General features: G+C 43.9%; 1 protein-coding gene across 23 annotated transcripts in view; it reads left to right on the top strand.

Annotated features, from left to right (window-relative positions):
- The first annotated feature begins 7786 nt into the window (after positions 1 to 7786).
- Positions 7787 to 20117, top strand: part of ADNP (activity dependent neuroprotector homeobox) — a 33133-nt gene continuing 20802 nt past the window's right edge. Inside the window, exons 1-6 of one of the 23 annotated variants that reach the window (XM_055722985.1) lie at positions 7788 to 8116; positions 9829 to 9903; positions 10865 to 10914; positions 13206 to 13328; positions 16849 to 18510; positions 19862 to 19907. In XM_055722985.1, coding sequence (XP_055578960.1) covers positions 19869 to 19907 — 39 coding nt within the window. In that variant the 5' untranslated portion in view covers positions 7788 to 8116; positions 9829 to 9903; positions 10865 to 10914; ... (1 more) ...; positions 16849 to 18510; positions 19862 to 19868. Of the gene's footprint in view, positions 8117 to 9321; positions 9904 to 9995; positions 10915 to 12712; positions 13329 to 16848; positions 18511 to 19861; positions 19908 to 20117 lie in introns of those variants that run through there. The other 22 variants (XM_055722987.1, XM_055722994.1, XM_055722988.1 and 19 more) reach the window with 22 other exon arrangements.

The following is a 20117-nucleotide window of genomic DNA, read 5'->3' as shown; positions in this document are numbered from 1 at the left end:
TACCTAAAGGGGCTGACAGGAAAGCTGGCGAGGGGCTTGTCACAAGGGCATGTGGCGATAGGACAAGGGGGAATGGGTTTAAACTGAAAGAGGGTAGATTTAGGTTAGATATCAGGAAGAAGTTCTTCACTGTGAGGGTGGTGAGACCCTGGCACAGGCTGCCCAGAGCAGCTGTGGCTGCCCCATCCCTGGAAGTGCTCAAGGCCAGGCTGGATGGGGCTGGGAGCAACTGGTCTAGTGGAAGGTGTCCCTGCCCATGGCTGGGGGTTGGAACCCGGTGATCTTTAGGGTCCCTTCCAACCCAAACCGTTCTATGATTCTAGCATTCTATGTTCCCTATTTCTGGTTTCCCATTTTCCTTTTCCTATTCTTCTATAGACCCTGCTTATCCCCTCACCATATTGTCTTTTTAATTTTCTCAGACAGAAGCCACACCACACCTTGCTGTGCTCAAAATGTAGTAGTAGGCTATAGTAGAATAACAGTTCTACTATAATCCTGAGAGATCAAGTGCCCAGGACTCCATACGATGTCTTAAATATTCACGTGCTAGGGATCTATATAGTGGCATTTTAGTTTTCCGTTCTTCCTTAATACCATTGCGATACTCTGCTTGCCTTGTTTTGGCCACCACAAAACACTGACTTGACATTTACAGAGAATTTTTTATTTTATGTCCCTGGTTTTACAGTTCCACATAAATCAGCTTTTCTTAATTACATCCATATTCATTTCCTATGAAGGCACAAATACTCTGCTAATGCACTTTCTCTATTGTACTTTCTTAGGAATCTGTGTCTGCAAGCACTCAATCATTTGGCAAGAACAGGAGCTTTAATTCCTTCCTGGCTTAAATCAGTATATATCATGGATATATTTGGTTGGGCATGGTTAAGGAAGAGGGGGAAGAAAGTAACTCACATTTTGCACCAGTAATATTCACTTTCCCCTGAATGGCAATCTGATTACCTCCACTGGCAGACAGGCAAGGCTCTGGGAAGATCTCTTGTTCTGTTATTGTGGGCTACAAATTCCATGTGATGGATGAAAAATCTTACACCGCGGGCTCAGTTGTTCAAACCCATTAGAACAGCCAAAGCATGTGCTAAACTTCAAGCATGCGACCCCAACAGACTGGTAGTTAAAGATGAATGGGTTGTGGAGTTTTGCATGGCATATCATTAAGCAGATCCTTGACCCAAGCCTGGTGCTTGCACTCTGGTTTGGGAGTACTTCTGAGTGCACATCCCCAGTCAGAGCTCTGCTGAGTGACTTACGCAGCCCTGTATTAGTGTGAAGTTTTTTATCAGACAATCTGAAGCCCCGGCTGCGAGACGATACACAAAACTGGGGGCTACTAAAATTGATCCTTCCCCTTGTCCAAGGACTTAGCACCTGATCATATATACTATATGGCAGGTGGAGTGTGAGCACCAGTGGTCTCCTCATGCCGCTAACACCCTCAGTAGCCCTGCCTCAGGGATATGCAATACAGGTTCATACCCCGAGGTATGGATTTTCACTCTTAGTCATGCAATGGTTAGGTATGTAATTCATGAGGTCAGGCAGTTTAATCCCTCTGACCTAGGTCATTATGATTATGATTATGAAGCTGGGATAACACCTTCAGACAACCAAGGCCTGGTTTAATGTATCCTACTGAATGTGAAGCCAGTATCAAAATGAGATCCCTAGCTTTCTGGGTCTTGTGGGTGAGGATTTGTCTGATCTGAGATGGCAGGGAGTTGGCTTCAGTTTTGGTTTGTTTGGTTTTTTTTTAAATCTGAGCCTGCAATAAAGATGTACCTAGCTGCCAACACAAGCACTATAATAAAACATATTTTTCCAGTGGACTGTGTAGAAAGCCAACTGCAAGGTTGCACAACCTTCTGAATATCAACAGTACAAAACAGTGATGACTAATCAATAATATTTATTTAAGGGTCTATCAAGATTCCAAATGTAAGCATGGATTGAAATCTTGGCACAAATGAATTAAATGACAGATTGCCTACTGAGTTCAATACATTGATGACTTCAGCAACAGCTTTTCAATGATTAGCATTCCAGTCTTGTAGGCAAATTTTAACATTAGTGTCAGTACAAACAGGGTATACGCAGACAAGAGGATTGCTAATCGAACTTTACCATCGTTTTATGACATACTATATCCAAGATGCCATGCTGTAGAAGACATGAATAAAGAAGGTAATCACAGAATTTCCATAAAGCACAAAAACTTTCTGAGCATCATTTCCTCCTCTGTTCCTGCCCCATTTTACCTTCTTTCTTCAGGCATGGTGGCCATTTATAAGTTCTTACACACTGTGATTGTTACTGTCTGGGGGAAATATATTGGGACTGGAAAGAGGGAAACTGAATTGCAAGTTTTAATCCAAAATAAGACCTGAACACTCAGCCCTTGAGAGAGGAATTTCAACAAAGCAGCAGTAGACAAATATCATAAAATGGAAGGTTATCCCTGCAAGGTTAGTTGCACTGACTGTTCAACAGAAATCGGTATAGATGGTGCATCATAATATAAAAACCCCAACAATAACAAGAAAAAAATCCAAATATCAAACAACCTTGTCTTTGGCTCACAAACTTCTTCCCTGTTTTGACTTTTTGCAAACATGTCACACTCCTAGGAGGTGAATCCAGACAAAACTACAGCTGAGAACTTGCTATTTCCTGGGAAGCTGAGGATGGTTATCTAGCTCCTAAAATGCTGTGCTCTCAGGAAGGGGAAGATCCGAGCACTAAATGATACTTCTACTTTTGTTCCAGAACAGGAAAGATCTTGACTGAGTTCCTACAGTCACTGCATGAGAATGCTTTGGGGTCTGCTGCCCTACTACTTCTGTGCAACTACTGGGGGGATACCCAGGAAGAAACTAACCAGATTGACTTACTACATGGTGAATTTGGTGTCATGACTGCAGCGAGTTGGAGAGCTCTCGGTTGTAGCCCAGTTCTTCATTCTGCTTGCTCTTGCAAAGAAGGCATATGGCAGCACTTCCGATGGGTGCATCCTGTCAAAATAGTTATATTATTTATTGTACAATGCAGAGGAGGTAGAAAAGACAAGCTGCTGGAAAGTGATAAATTATTGAAATACTGAATTTAGGTGGGTTTTTTATTTTTAATCAATGTCTTTCACTAAGTAAATCCTATCTGAATGCTGTGTTTCTGAAAGCGCTGACAACATGTAAGACATCAATCCTGTATCCACAGAAAGGATGTAGTTTGTCATGGCAGTACAGCATCACCTCCAAAGGACATGATACTTGACTGACCAGCTTCCATGTGAAATTTAAGTATTGCTTGTGACAGATTAATTTCTTATTCGTCTGACTAAGGGATCAACCTTTCCTTTCAAGTTATCCCAAACTAACTAAACAAACCTGTCTTAAGCATCTCTAATCATAGGCCTGCTCATTATGAGTAGTATCTTCTTAAAAAAAAAAAGGAGAAAAGAAGGAGAGTATTCTGTGTCAAAGGACAGTTTTCCCCTACTTTCATCTTGATACAGACTGACTTTTGTTCTTCCCGGTGACTGTTCCCAAAGTCATCTTCATGGAAGAAGGCTAGAAAATACTGACAGATGATTGAGTGTCTAAACAGCATAGGAGCTGGATGACTTAATGGGTCTTAAAGATCATTGTGAGACCAGTGATCTTAATACTGCTGGGGATTAATTTACCTGTGTTTATTATACAATTAATTGTGTTAGGTGCTTAAAGCCAGTGATAGTTGCTTTAATTATTTTGTATTTTAATAAAGCCCAAACATAGTACTGCTGCTAAACTAGTACAGCTATGAATCTGGGCACAATTTTAACCTGAATCAGTAGCACAACACATGTTCAGTTATACCTATACCATTTGGGAATGTTAATTGCGTCCCCTCTGGTGTTAAGCGTTTAGTCTCTTACAGTGCTATGATTTTACTGATTCTTCTAGTGGCCATAGTCTATTGTGTGAAACAATACCCACTTCTGTAATATAAATAGTACATTAAGACTACGATCATCAACTTTTATTTTGTTTTGTTTTGTTCACCTCACTCTGTACACACAGGAGAAAAATGGGCTCAATGCCTTTTCTCCTTCTTCTCCACTGCTTTATTTTTACCTTTAAAATCAATCTTTTCATACAAATTTTGTATTATTCTCATCTTTCTTTTTTAACTTGCTAACTGTTGACAACTACCATACTGTGCAAACCATCACGAAAACTCTCACTGAACAAAATGACAAGAAGATCTTGTCCATCATTTGAAGACTGCTTTCCACATGTACTGTCTCATCTTTCCCCCCAATTTTTTCACCTCTGCCATTGCAGACTTTACCCCCAAGCAGGCAATGGCTCATTTGCTCAAACCTCTGCTGCGACATTATCTTTCTCTCCTGTTGTTCTCTCCCTTGCCTCAAATAACTTTGCCTGCATCAACCATCTTGTTCACTGAGTGGGTATTTCCACCTCCTGATTCTCTTCCTTCTATCCACATCTAATTTAAGTCCCTCTCATACCAAATTCCAGTTTCTGAACTCTTCACAAATTGTTTTCCTTACTCTTTTTGGCCCCAATTCTGGACTGGGTACCACCATCATGGCTGGAAATGCTGTTTCCAGCTGGAAATACTTTGATATTTTTGATAGTGAGGAAGTGCTTAGAGGACTCTCTTTATCTTTAGCAATTCTGGCTGCCAGCCTAGCTGGCCTGCAGGCTTCTTCTGATAAGTATCAAGAAACTACAGCAGGATACAAAATTACTCTGATACCCAGAATTCAGGCCATGGAAAGATGTCCAAAAGCTTGTTCATCTCTCCTTGCCTGGATCCCAAATATTTCTGTTTGTGCTATTGCATCCTTTGCATGTATCTTCATGTTAAACATCTATCAAATACAATTTCTATTTCCAATTGCTTTATCATGTTACATTGAACTCAGTTCCTCTATCCTTCAAACAATTCTCACCGTTGTCTCAAATTCAGCCCTTAAATTAAAAGGCTTATGGGTCACGTATTTGTTTTTCTGGTGCTGTTGTATTTTTACACGTTTTCCTGATACTGTTGTATTTGCTTAGAAATTCATTTTCTATGTGTACTAAATAAATCCACGCTAGAACCCTGAAGTGTGGTGGTGACACAGTGAGTTAAATGGGACAGTCCTTTCCAACCTTGCCCATCTTCCAGCCATAATAACCAAATGAGTCTTGCAGACTCAAATCCAAGTCAGTATCTGCCAACTTCCAGTTCTCTTTTCTGTTACCAGAGTTCATTTTCTCAATTCAGCATTCTTCTATACAACCAAAAGCATCATATGGATGTACAACTCTCATTAGGTGAGGTGATGAAGTAGTTACTGTTCTTCACTCCAAACCTTCTAGAATTGTTTATTGTTACTGTTTGTTTTCTTATTTCAGAAATAAGGAAAGTGTGTAACAATGCTGTATTAAATGTGCTGCAAACATTTCTCCCTTTCTTCTAAAAATTTTAATTAATTTTAAGAAGAAAACAGAAGTCTGACCAGTAAGAGGCAAGTTAGGGAAACAGAAGTGTCTTATAATGCACAACTAATAAGTGATGGCTAAAAAGTGGTCAGTGGTAACACATAAGTTAAAAAGTCTTGAAATAGGAAGGTGCCAAAGTTTATTTGGGGTTGTGTTATTTTAGTCGGTAGCAATCAAACTGGCTTACGTGGCCATGAAGTTAGTTGATAGCTTCTGAATATGGTACTGACTTAACCGCGTTTCAGAAATGTTTTCCAACATACTTTCTTAATTGCGCCATCAAAGAAAAGGTATCTACTCTTGGAAGGCAAACAAGTTATAGAAAAAACAAAGCAGCTTTCTTTGCTTTCTTTAATTGCGACATATTTCACGTACGTGTACCACAGGGAAACTTTTAAGTACCTCAGTGCTGGCAGCCCTTTTAACGCCAAAGCACAAGCTTTGTTTTTGCAGGTAAGTGTTGCCATTTTGTTGCCATTTCCACTCAGGTGTAAAAGGACTCTTTCCCTGACTTACTGATTCTTAGCACCGCTAATGTGAAGACAGCATGAAAGTACCCGGTGAGATAAAGGCGTGATCTGCAGGCAGTGCCAAATGGTGTGCTTCCAAATTCTGCCAAACTACCTAGTCTTAAAGCAAGCTAACAAATACAATAAAATGTCACTAAATTCTTCATAAAAGCTATTTGTGTGAATTGTGAACGCAGCGGTGCACACATTTTCGGGCTATCAGTCACTTGAAAACGCAGGAGATCCTTCAGTTTTATGAAGTCTAAGTAATTTATGACAACTTTTCTATGCCTTTCTACTTCAGGTGATGATTCGGAACCACGCACTTAGTTAAGCCTTACAATACCAGGAAAAAAAGTGCCTTCACTTCTGGTTCACATGTCATCCTGAACCAGAAAGGTTTTGAACGCTGAGGATACAATTACACTTTCCTTTGTCCTTCTAGTGCTTGTGTATTTTTGAAGTAACAAAAGCCATCGTTCCCTTTCAGCTGCAGGATTTTTTACTGTGCTATAGAATTGGGCCCTGTTCGCTGAAGAGATCTCGAGCGTGTTTGTCTTGGCCCACAAGGAAGAGCCGCACGCGGAGCCTCGGCACAACCCAGACACGACTGCTCTGCAGCCACCCTCGCGCCGCCGACGGCCGCGTACCACACACGTGGGGCTGCGCGCGGGCACCAGGCTCACCGGGAATGCCACACGCGCTGGGCCCCTGCAGGCCTTCGGTGCATCGGGCCAAAATGGGAGAAATTCAGGTTTCGGTGAGCGGCGACGTGCAGAGTGGACCCGGCCTCGTCACCTCAGCAACCTCCCTCATTAGCCTCGTGGTGGCTTGTGCTACACCTGCAGGCCGCGGCCCCCACCAGCTGCTCACGGCAGCCGTCGCCTCATTCGAAGCCTCCCCGGCTCGGGCTGCAGAGGGGGCCAGTCCGGGCCGGGCGCGGAGGGGTGCCGGAGCCGGCCGCAGAGGGGGCCGGGGCGGGGCGCAGAGGGGTGCCGGGACACGCCGGGCCCGGGCCGCTCCCGGGCGGGCCGCCGCGACGGTTGAGGCGGCTCCGGCCCCTCGGGCTGCGCTGTCCATGGTGTGAGCGCGGTGTCCGCGGGGCGGGGCGGGGCGGGGCCGGGGCGCGGTCCCCGCGGGCTGCCGTTGCGCCGGTGGCCCCGCCCCGCCCCGGGGGCGGGCTGCGGCCCGGGCGGCGGCGCGGTGGGAGCGGGAGCGCCCGCCCTGAGGCGCCGCCGCTGCTCGCCGCGGCACGAGACCGTATGCTCGCGGCCGCGCGGTCACGTGCGCGGCCGCGCGGTCACGTGGGCGTGCGGCTCGCCAGGCGCGTGCCCCCGCCCCGGCGGCGGCGGCCCCTCAGGACAGGATGTAGTCCCGGCTGGGGGCGGCGGAGGGATAACCGGGCGGCGTCGCCTCCCTCTCCGGACCCAGCCGCAGGGCGCGGCGCCTCCTAGCGGGCCCGGGGTAGATCCCGCCGCCGCCGCCTCCGGCAGCTCCCTCCGTCCATCTCGCGAGAGCCACCCCCCCCGCCGCGCTCGGCGGGGTTATGTAACCCGCCCGCCCCTCGGCTGCCGGGGCGCGGCCCGCAGGGCGGGATGGGGGCCAGGCCAGCGGGAATCCACTGGGGCTCGGGCCCCCTCCCCCCCGGGGCGCGGCCCCCTCCCCTCCCGCCGGACAATGAGTCCCGTATGCTAATGAGAGTCTCGCGTCACTTCCGCTCTTTCTCGGCCGCCATCTTGGCCAGGGCAGGTTCTGGGCAGGAGGGACCCGGCTGTATTGTCTGCAGGGCGCCCAGGGAGCCCCCCCCCGCCCCGGAGCCCCACACCCCCCGCCCCGGGGACCGAGCCCAGTGAAGCCGCCGCCCCCGCCCCCCGGGACCAGCTCACCACAGGCCACCCCCCGCACACTCGCCCCCCTCCCTCCCCCCCGCCATCCAGCCCCCTTTGTCTCCCCCGCGCCGCCGCCGGCTCCGCTCCGCCCGCCCGCCCAGGGACCCGGGCGGCGCCAGGGAGGCAGCTCCGCGCACCCCCACCCCCAGCCCGCGGTGCCGGGGGAGCGCCCGCCCTCGCTGCTGAGGAGAGCCCCAGTCAGGTAGGTGTGTGCGTGAGTCCGCGGTCCGACCCGGGCGGGGGCAGCCCCCGCCCGCCCGCTCCCTCCCTCCGCCCGGAGGGGCCGCGGCCCCCGGCAGCCCTCGGCCCCCAGCCCGCCCCGAGGGGCAGGAGCCCCGCGCCTTGCCCGCCGCAGCCGGGCGGCTGCGGAGTTGGCAGGCGGGCCCCCCTCCCCCGGCCGCACACATGTTGAAGAGACTTGGCCGCCCTCGGGGAGGCCGGTGGCGCTCCGGCGGCTGCGGGCACCGCTGCGCCCCGGCCGCGCTCCCTCCTGCCCGGGGCCCGCGCGGCAGATGCGGTCCCAGCCTCCTCCCTCCCCCCCCCCCGTAGGGGGGACCGCACATGGATGTGTCCCGGGAGCGGCGGCGATGGCGAGGGCTGCGCTGGCGGTAAGGCGAAGCGAACGGGATGAAGAGTCGGCGAGCGGGTACAGCATCCCGGCGCTGCCCGCTGCGGCTGCCGGCCGCCGGGCCCGGTTGGCGCTGGAGCGAGCTCGGAGAGCGGCGCCGGCTGCCGGGCGATGAATGGGGAGCAGCCTCCCCCCGGCACCCGCCGTGGCTCTGCCCGCGGGAGGAGGCGCGATCTGCGGCCGCTACCCCGAGCCCAGCGCCGGCTGCGGGATGGAGCAGCGTTGACTCACCCATCCCTCCGCGCCCTACCCTGGGCTATAGTTACCGACACCCGTTTCTCAAAGGCGGGGGAATTGAAACCCCGAAGCCTCGCTCAGCCGCTGGGAGCTGCACCCCCCTGTCACGCACCCCCTTCACTCGGCGGCTGCAGCCCGGGGGCGGAAGAGGCGGGGGGGGTGGGGGGAGGGGGGGGAGCTTTCCAAAACAAGTGCCACGGCGTACGCGATGCTAGTGGTGCCCCCCTCGCCCCCCTCCTCCTGCCGTTAAATCGGTATTGTTGCTGCCGGTGTATGGCCGTGGAAGAAAAATACCAGCCCCCACCCAAAATGCACCGCAGCCCAGCCGGCGGCGCGGCGTGCGGGAGGGAGGCAGTAGGGGGCGCCCTCCCCGCGCCGGGCAGGGCTGCGGCGGGGGGGCGGCCGGGGGAGGGCCGGCGGCGCGGCCGCAAAGCGCCGTCTGCGGGGCCGCCCCCCGGGCAGCCCTGGCCCCCCGCGACCCCCGCCACCGGGCAGCCCGGGCCCGCCGGGGCTGGCACGGGGGCGGTGGGCGCGCATGGGGGCCCTGGAGCGGGTGCGCAGGGCTCTGCGCGGGGGTTCAGCACTTGTACCAAAACTTGGTTGTGGCTTGCGGTGCCATTTGCTTCATAAACTTGCATGGCTTTTCGCACACATGCGGAGCGCATGGCTGCAGCGGGGGAAACTTCTGGTGTGGGGCGTTGCTGAAGCATCGAGTGCTTTGTCTGGGGCCGTAGGCCAGAGTCCGGATAACTGGGCACTTCGGCGTTTTGATGTTCTTTGTTTATTGGGTGTATTTAAACCATTTGGTAGGTGTGAAAGAGGTTTTCATTCCTTTTAGAGAAATAACTTTTTTTTTTTAAAGGATGTTTTTACTAGCTACGCTTCTATTTTTACTACTATTTTCTATTTCTGTTTGGAGGTACAAGGTGTGAGAGATAATGGAGACGCATGATTCCTACCTGTCAGAGTAGCATGGACCAACCTTCAGTGGCTCCTGTGTAGCACAGCCCATATGTGCTGCAGGCCACCAGCATTGTTTCCTCTTGCAGGGTCTCAGCTACTTGGAAAAACTTTCACTTGGGGACTCTGGTGACTGTAATAATTACAAGTTGCCATCCTTCTAGGTGAGAAAGATGGATCATCCTGTTTAAAAATAAGAAAAGCATTCTTTTTTTCTTTTCATAACAAAACAAACCAAAGCTTGGTTCCTTTTTAGATGTGCATTTGCAGATGTTGGGCAGCAATTTGATGTCAGCAGATCAACATCTACCATGATGTGTGTTGAAATCTTAAAATGTGGAAAAAAAAAACAGAAGAGAAACATCCTGTTATTAATAAAATTGCACTTGGAGGCTGATGGGTTGTAACATGACTGTTACCTTTCCTGAAGATTGTTACAGCAAATACTTAAATAAACTTTAGTCAAAATTGAGGTGTCCTTTTTGACACGCGATGCATAACTTGTTCTCCAAAAGTAATACTAAGCAAAATAATTTTGTACTATTTTTTAATAGTAAGCAGCCCTTTACTAAAATTAGTATTATTTCTTAATTAACTTTTAAAAATGACTTTTTGGTATCTAATAGAAATGAGACGCTTCAGGTGCCTGGGGACAGCTCTCAGAGATCATTGCAGACCAATAAACTTTTAGTGCCTCATTATTAATTTATTATTTTTTTTAACTTGGAAGTGGTGGTCCATCAGACAGGTTTATAGAAAGTATCTCTGTAGGTTATGACTGTTTATGCTTCAAAGTATATTGTGTGGAACTACTAGAGCTTAAAAGTCATTAAGAGCTTGTGAGATCACTTGCGTTAAATTTTAGGAGGGAGTTACTTCGCTATGCAAGAGATGGGGAAGGTGAAAGGTGGCTGCCTTTGCCTGTGGGTTAGACAAGTGGTAAACAGTGTCTGCTGTTCAGAGTGCGTAGGAATGAAAAACCTTCACAGGAGAGGAACTTCCTGACTCTTTTGGAAAGTTCGTGCCTTAGTGTTAAGCATCAGCTGCACAAACAAAACATCTAGGAAGACTGTCTGTGCTCTTTAGAATGAGATTAATAACTTAATTTTTTTTCTGTATATGTAGGATAGAAGTTACCAGTTGTCAGAAGATGCCCATTAGCATTTTCAGAATTGGTATGTGTCACTTACAGTGGTATATTACAACAGCATTTTAATTAAGCTTTAATAGTATAATGTATCATTTGCTAGGTACTTAGCAAACTAAACTCTACAGTTACTGAATTTGCTATTAAATTCTGGATGAATACACATACACATTTTCTGTGGAAGTGAGTTGCACTTCTGACACACTGCAGACTGAATAATAGAAGGTTATTCCCAACCCAGCTTTACTACTCCATAATAGTACTAAATACTGGAAGTAAATATTAAAATTTAAAGTAGCGTTCCTGGAATACAGAAACATATCAGAATCTTATCAGTAGTCAAAAGTCATGTAGTCAAAATGTGTATTTTACAGATTTTTATTAAAATGGCAGCTGATTTGATTGATGTAAAGAAATCAGAACAAATAATTTTGTGGGAGTAAAGACAGTGCTCATGGGTTAATGTATTCACTTGAAGGTGGCCACAAATAAGATTTAGCAGCTCGATAGGAAATCTGTTGGTGTTTTTTGTGTTTAAGGGTTCTGGTGGAGGGGGTTAATTTTTTTTTTTTTTCCAGAAAAGGGAGATTACCTTTGCTCCACTACGTGAAGTTGGTCTAAGAGAGACAAAATTTTATACACTGGGAATGAAGAAAACAGTATCAAATATGATGGGGATCATAGTCCAAGGTCTGTAGGAGGTGGGTGCCAGGAGAGGGGCAGTGAATAGCTATAGGACTGCAGTTGGTCACTGATTAGAGTGGTCCACAGGTGTGTGTCATTTGATCTGCTTTATTGACATGGGCAGAGATGGCATATTTTTAAAATTATTAGTACAGCTGAGTTTGTATATTAATAAAGCAGTTTGCTGGGATTTTTTGGAAGATGCATGTAACATGCTTGTTTTAAAAAGATAACACCTGACTATCTTGGCCTGCATCTAAACAAGCATTACAGTATTTTTTTGTTGTATTAAATTAAGATCTGCTCTGCGCTTGGATTTTTTTATATATACATAGGATTTTTTTATATATACATATATAGGGTATGTTTTTATTAACATAATTGTAACAGTATAATTGTTAATGTGGAGGCAGTCCTACTCATATAAATAAGTATTTTGATACAAGTGTATGTTTCCTAATGATAGTATAAGTGATGGAGATGAAATTAGAAGGTACTGGTCTAAGGATAATCTAATGTAAATGTCTGAATATGCATTGGAAGAAAAAACTCCTGATTATGGTATGTAAAAAAAAAAAAAAAAAAAAAAAAAAGCCTATACCTTCTATGTATGTAGGTTTGTTTTGACTCACCTGACACATTTTGGCAAGAATGCTCTTGCTTTCTTAGTGAGGATGGCCAGGCTGACCTGCTCATTTTGAGCTTTCAGGAAGTACTTAGATCTGATACAAAAACTGAACACATGTTCTAGATTTGAATAAAGACATTTTTAAAGAGGGTGTAACTCTTACCTACCTGAGGGCCATATGCCTCAAGGAAATAGCTACATTGTTCAGCTTCGTTATAACTAGCTGGTGTTGAAAGGCAAACACGAGGCTTGAATTCAGTGTCTCATTCTTACTTCATATTAGTGCTTTTGAATGTGTATGATGGTTGATGGTTTTGAAGAAGAATGGAATAAATACTGGGTTTTTTTCTGCAGTGAGTCACTTTCAGTTACCATCATTTATATCCTTAGTTGTTTGGTTTTCTTTTTTTAAGGTGGCATTAAAGATTTGGATGAAAACTGATACTGGCTGTTGGGTCCTAAACCTGTGTGGGTGACTCTATGAACACATCACACCTGCAGGTTCTTGACTATCCACATGATGTGGCAAAACGTTTCATTTAAGATCTACTTCTCAAGGAATATCTAAAACAATTTAGGAGAAATAGAAACTAAGTAACTGTGTAAACAGCCTGTCCGCTGCAGTAATGCTCTTCAGCTCACATTTAAATAGGAAAGGGCATGCTCTCCAGCCTGGCTTCACTGTCTGATGTTTCCTCCCTACTCCCAGCTCCTCTTCTCTCTTTCAGCCCTCAGGCATTCTTTTTACCTCTCTTTACCTCTTCTGTGTATTGATTTCTGATGCGACTCTGGATCTGATAGTTCTTTGCTTGTGCTGCAGCTGGGTCAAAGAAGCTGTTAGTGATGCAGATTCATAGCAGCAACAGTAAGAGGGCAGATTGTCTCTTGAAATCTCAGTAGGCAAAATAATTGTCTTTAAATGCTTCTTTTCTCCCTAAAAAGTCAAACTTAAGGTTGTGATCTTTGTTTTGTTTTGTTTCCCCATTCCTGCTGCTGCTGCTATGAAGCCTTTTGAATATCGAAGGTTCCTGAGTCAGACCGAAGACAGCAGTAGCTGAGGTGGATTAACGCTGGAATGTAGTCAGGGACTGGAGCACTTGGGAGCTATGCTTAGACAGAAAGGGAAAGAGGTAAGAAATGTGAAGTGGTAAGACTGATTTTAAGCTCTTGTTTACAGACTTTACCCAATTGTGTAATGCCAACATTTGTGCCTAGCGTTCGTGAAGTGGTAAGGCAAAGGAAAAACAATTAGCGTCAGCCTACTTCACTATTTTTACACTTTTAATACTCAGATGCTAGCCAGTTGGCGAGATCCCTTCAATATCTAATATCTGCTATCCGAGAAAGCATGTATTGGCAGGGTTTTGGATGAGCTTGTAAAAGTATTTGTGTGCTCTCTTTTGTTTCGTTGATTTGTGCTGCCACTTATACCAGCATGCAAGCAATGCATTTTACTAGTTAGGACACGCTAAGGGATGCAGTTTCACTATTGGCTTAAATATATCTGTGTCTGTGCTGCCGCTGGAAGGGGTGGTATGAGCCACGCTTCCTGCCACCTTATTGTACCAGTCCTAGCACTTCTGTTTGGGCGAGTGAAGGAACTGCTCCTCCTGAAAAACACTCCTATTCAGTTGGATCAGGTCTCTGCCCTGGCTGTTGACACAGTGGTGATGTCAGGAAAACATGACGGAGAGAAGACAGGACTACCATTTTCACTTGCAGTCTAATCTGATTGCAGTCTCACAATCAGTGTGATCTGATCATAAATTATGTGTATATTGGTTACATGCTTTGTTCTTGCACGTTTTACAGAGTCTTCTAAGCCGCTTTGTTTATTATACAAATGGTTTTGTGCACTTTGGATTGATAATTTCAGATTTGTTCTTGATTTAATTTAAACGGTAACTGCTAATTCATGAAACTTGCTTATATTTCCAAAATGTTTTTTATTCTGGGATTGTTCATGTTTAGCTATAATCTAGATGAGGAATATTTTGGAATTGTGGAGCATATTCATGCAGCCTTTTTTCCTGATCATTGAAGTGTGGATATCATGGTGTAAGCTGATAATATCCTTTGTGCTTCAATGATCCCCAGTCTTGATTTCAAATTTCAGCAAGATGTGCGGGCTTTTATTACATTTCAAACTGAAATCTTTAAGAACAAGTGAACACAGCATATTCCGCATGTATAGTATGTATTGATTTCGCTGCACATACACAGATGTGTATAAACATTTATCTTTGGACATCTTGAACAGTCACAAAAGATATTATTTAAGATGGCAGTATGTGTGTAAGCCTACTTCTTGAGCTGCTAGTGCCTCTAATTTAAAGTTTCCTAGGCACTGAAGTATAGCATGCCCTAGAGAATGGATGCAATTTAAAACTGCATTTCAGAATGCAGTAAAGATTGCCTGTATTCATGTGGGTTTGATCATGTGTGTTGAAAAGATTGTTCTTTAGAAAATGTTCAAGTTTAGCTCGCAGCATTGTTTAACATACTTCAGCCGATGTCATCAAAATCAGAAAACCCAACAAATTCCCAGTGGAGTGTAGGGTAGCAGATTAGTAATAAAGAACAGAAATAAGGATTGTGGTTCCCAGAGCAATCGAAATTTGGCCATTTTGTATTTTATATTGGGGCATGGAAATTACGCAGTGTACAGAACTTTAACTACTAAATAGAAGTTGATAAGGAAATAGTTAATTCCCTTTCAGTTTTGCAGTTAGTGTACACACCCACCAGATGGAGCTTCTGGCATCAGTGGAAAATTCCAGAAATTGAGCAAGAATGAGAAGTGTGTGAATGACTTAGAAGATCCCTGTCTGCTGGATTGCAGAAGATACTTTTTTAACCTTTAGAAAAAAAAAAAAAAGAATGGGAGAGTAAGACCTATTAGCCTAACTGATTCCTTTCACTAGAACTGTCTTCCATTGAAGTTTTTCCTCTGATGGGAAGTTGCAGTTCTTAGTGCAAGAGTCACCAAGCTGAAGCTAAACAGTAAGCTCAAAAAAAAAAAGAGATAAAACAGTTTCATAAGCCCTTACTGAAAATTACATATAACCACTGAAATAGTATGTTAAAGTTTTTAGCCTAAGAATTTCCTCCAAAGGATTTTAAGTGTGGTTTGGTTTTTTTAGTACCGCATTTTAGATGGACTTACCTCCTCTCCTGAAGCAGTATTTACATAGAGTGTTCAAAGAAGTGGTGTGAAACTGTCCTTTTTGTTTGACGCACAACTTAAAATTTTCTTGGATGTAGCTGATCTACTCTCTGAAGTGATTTATAATTTTTGTGGGGTTTTTTTGTGGTTTTTTTTGACAAAAGGACTTTTAAGGAATCGACTATTTGATTGTGAGGAGTTGGAGTTCATGTGCACAGTGCTGCAAAAGCTTTACAATGCCGTGACCCCATAGTAAAATATATTCGTTGATTTCCTTTAGTTCCAGTAATCTTAGTTTTAAAACAATGTGTCGTTTTTTTTCCAGACAGATTGTTACAGCTTTTCTGGTCACTTTATACATTTTTAATGTGCCTAGTCCTGCTTTGGATATAGACACAACTTAAAGGACCATGGATATAGAAACAAGTGAAACGGCATGGGGGCTTGTGCTTGCTGATGTGCTAGCTTAAGGTTGAATTTAAGTGCTGTGTCTACCTTGGCAGCTGTGCAAGCAGAATTATCTAGATGGAGGTTGAGAGGTATTTGCTAGAAGTTAGCTGAAGACCATCATGTTACATGGGCAGAAGCTTGGTGCTGCAGATGGTTGAGCTGATAAGGCTGAGGAGGTGCTCTCTGTTTAAAATGTTGCCATGAGAATAGAGTGCGTGCTGTTACAAAACAGCCTCCATCCTAGGATTATAGCGGATTTGAAAAATGAGCCCTTAGTTGTCTGGCATTTCAGATGTGCTGTTACAACTGCAAATCTCATTACCTTCACAGGAGATGTGGGTGCACAGCCCTCTGAAAACCAGGCCAGAAAATGCTTAAATAAAGAGGAGAGAGAAGAGTTCAACCAAAGAAAGAGAAAATGTTTAATTTCCACCAGGGGTAGATGGGAGTAGACTCTTCATTCATTCAGTGCAGGGAGGGGAGATACCTAACTGCAACTCTTACCTTCTCAAGGAAGTCTTTGGTAGTTTTCAGCTCTTCCGACTTCTCTCTCTCCTTGATGTTTCTGCTCCTGGTGTTTTTTATATGCTTACACTTCCCTGAGGTACATTTCTGCTTCCTGACTACGTCAGCCTTGCTCAGCTGTCCTGGAATTTTCAGGTCCCAGAGTCCCAGCCTCTGCCTTGCTGCAGGGACAGGCCATCATTGTCCTCAAGTGAATATAGAATATTATACACAATCATGCTATCTAGCATCATTTAACCTGCATATGTGAGGAGGCTGCTTTTCTATTGCTGTGGGAACCATAGCTTCATTTTCTTGCGTATTTTTCTTGTATTTTAAGAGTTTTCATTCAGTGTTGTGCTGACAGCCTTCCTTGCAAATCTGTTTCGTGGCTGGCTTTTTAGAGCATGCTATTAAATGCAGTTAGCTGGGCAAATTGTTAAAAGTAGGCCTTGTTTTAAATGCGGTTGGAATAGGGAGATAAAAAGCACAGTATTGAGAAACTAACAATCTTGTTTCATTTTGTGCAGGAACATGCAGCTGCTGTCAGCTCTGATATATGCTATGTTGCGCAGTTATATGTAAACCAAGAACTTCTTCAACTTAAACTACTAGCAAAATAAGAGCTACAATAAAAGATTTTTGGATTATATAAAGTCAGAAAAATGCCAGATGCTTGGTGATTCTTGTCAGCAACACAATGCAGGGAAATGATACTCAGTCCTCAGGAGGCCCAGTATGGGATGAAGTACTTCCCTGTGCTCAGTATTCATATCTCCAGGCTGATACACTAATTTTCACTGGTCTGCTCTCAAGGCTGATTGGTGCTTATCCAGAAATGTGCTTTCTGCAATGAGGATTCAGTGGGAGAGAGGTAATTTGGACTTGATAGAGGCACAGGGGCGCAAATTCTACTTTCTAGTTAGAAAATAATCCTGTATGAAACAAAATAACCCATCATCCATTTGAAGACCAGTAGCCATTTCTTACTAAAGCATATGCAGTGTTCAGTTTTGCCTCAGTGTGAAATATTTTAATCATTTTCTCTTGCTGAACTTCTTAGAACATTTTAATACCTTCTGTTGAAACCATCCTCGCTGAAGAAAAACAATGTGTAGTTTTAAGTTGTGGAAGTTCTGTCTGATTAATCAACAGAGATTGAAATCTGACAATTTGAAACAGTAAACCCCCTTATTACTTGGAGAGGTAATTATAAATGACTCAACAAATTTTGCTTTCATAAACTTCAGATTTGGATGTGCCAGAATTCTTGATACTAATGTTATATCTTGTGTTTCCAGTCTGTTCAAGACTGAGTTTCTGCTCATGGGTGATGTGAGTTGAAGAGGTATCAGTCTTCCTACAGAAGCATAATCATTTACATGCCATTACCCAAAAGGGTTTGCTTCACATCCTCCTACTAGCAGCACTGCAACTGAAAATTTTAATCTGAATGCTTCCCAAATGAATGTATGTCCCTGGGGCTGTGGCTGATGGCCATGTCACCTGTTTGATCTCCCATAGTCTTGTAATTTAAGGTGGGACTGTGTTTGTATGGAAACCTTCTAGGAAAAATTATCTCTACAAAGAAGTGCTGTTGATATTTCACTAAGTGTACCTCATCTATACAGGGTGCAGCTATGCTGCTGGTTACTAATAGCTCAGATGAGGTGTAAATTAAGGGCCTTACCACTTCAGTCAAAAGGTTATATGAAGTATGAATAGGAGCTTTTGTCTGTGTATCCTGCTGGATTTCTGAATTGGGTAACTTAATTGAAATCTGAGCATTAAAATATTCCTCAGGTAGCATCACCCAGCGGAATCTGTTGTTTAAGCCACAAACCTGCTAAAACTTCCTGCAGCACTGTTAACTTGCTGGAGTGCATGCTACAGTAGCTCCATGTCAGTAAAGGTACCGTAAATGTGGTTTATAATTAGCTTTGGAGTCCTTCGCAATGAAACGTACGTTATAAATGTAAGATTGCCCTTATTACATTTCTTATCTCTTGTCTTTAACACTTTGTTTTGTACAGCAGGATATGATCCTTCTTCTATGTCCGGGCTTTGGCCTCACACAGTAGGTGTAATATAATCCCTGAGGTGGGCGTTCTGGAAGGAGAATTATTTTTGGAGGCTTTTGCATGAAACTTGTCCAATGAGTCTGAGACGCCCAAGCACCATTAATTTTGGAGGTAAATGCCTCATAATACGTACTGAATAGATTGGGAAGAGTTAAGATTTTCATTTGGCAAGGTATGGGCAAAAAATAGTTGAAAGGATAATTCTGACTGTTTACTTCTGACGTTTGGACATACTGAACTTAAAGGAACACCAACTTGAATTCTAGAAAAACTGGGGGGGTGGGGGGGTGGCTTTGAGCTCAATCAGTCTGGCAGCTCCACTACATATTAATTAATTTCCTGGTTAAATAAATTTTCCCCCTTTTTTGGTTTATTAAAACCAACAGAGGAAAAAGTGAAAGATTATTTTGGCTACAAGAGAAATGACAAGACTTCCTGCATTAATCTCTCATGCTGAAACTGGGGAAGAACCTATAACTTGTGATATGGAAGCTCAAAGATACGTAATTAAGTTGGATGTCCCTTTAAGTTATTTCTTGGAATCTGACATTTCTTATTTGAATCTCAATTGATACATTTAATTCTTGAAATTAAACTGAAAAGTTTTTCATTATATTTTCTATCATTTGTCTATAAATTGGTCTGTCAAAGTAGGCTGGGATATGTATAAAGGGAGGGGAGGGAGGAATACTGTTGTTAACAATGAAAAGATAAAGCCAGAGGGGGAAAAAAACTACCCAATAAAACAAAAAAAACAGATGAAAGAAAATATAACAATTAGTCCCAAAAGAGCTTTTAAAAAATGACAGATTTTAAATGTTGGTACTTGGCTTCATGGGGAGGTGGGTGGGAGAATCATTTGCATGAAATATGATTTACTTAAATTTTATTAATGCTGTTGTTATTGGAATAAAATCAGGTTACTGATTAAAATTATAAGGATAATGTAAGTTTAAAAAGTTAAGTTTGCTCTAGTAAACAACAATATTGTAGTGCTGGCACACAGCCAATAGAGAAATTAAAACTATTTTAAAGATCTACAGTGTCTGGGTTGCACTGATGATGTTGATCCTGGATTCTCATTGCTTTCTGATTTTAATGGTAACTGTTACTGAGAAATATTTAATATTTAAAACGAGGCTGTCTCGTAGAGAGCTATCCTACACACTTTAATGAAGTAATTTTTAGCGTAATCTGAATTTTATGCACTAACTTGTTACCAAACTGCATGCATTTTTTTGATTGTGCTGTTTCACTCTGCTGTAGCCCTTCCCTTTTAGTATTATTATGGATATTAAGAAATGTGGGTTTGAATTATTGGAATGAAAACTATGGGATCATAATACATACCTAACAAAGGCAATGGACTAGAGTAGTGGGTTTAAGTATGTGGGGCGGTATATTGTATAGGAAAAAGGAACAGCTTTTAGAATAAGGGTTTGAAACATTGCTTTTTCTGTAGGAAAAAGATGGAGTATTGCATGCTGGGAACAAGTGCTTTCCATAAGGTAGCTAAACTTTAAAAGTACATTTGTTTCATTTTGTTTTAGGCTTTGCTTAAGTATTCTAATTTAGTAATTTTGTCCTTTCTGCAGTTTTCATTTTTAGTAGACCTCTGCAAAACTCTCTTCTAAACAAAAATTCAAAAACCAACTAAAAAAAAAACCCCAAACCTGGGCCACAACTGCAATGTTTGACATTTCTGAAATGTTGCTCAA

Source organism: Falco cherrug, chromosome 10, assembly GCF_023634085.1.
Source record: "Falco cherrug isolate bFalChe1 chromosome 10, bFalChe1.pri, whole genome shotgun sequence".
In the NCBI taxonomy this organism is placed as follows: domain Eukaryota; kingdom Metazoa; phylum Chordata; class Aves; order Falconiformes; family Falconidae; genus Falco; species Falco cherrug.
Note: the sequence above shows the minus strand (reverse complement) of the source record. Positions and strands in the feature narration are given on the sequence as shown.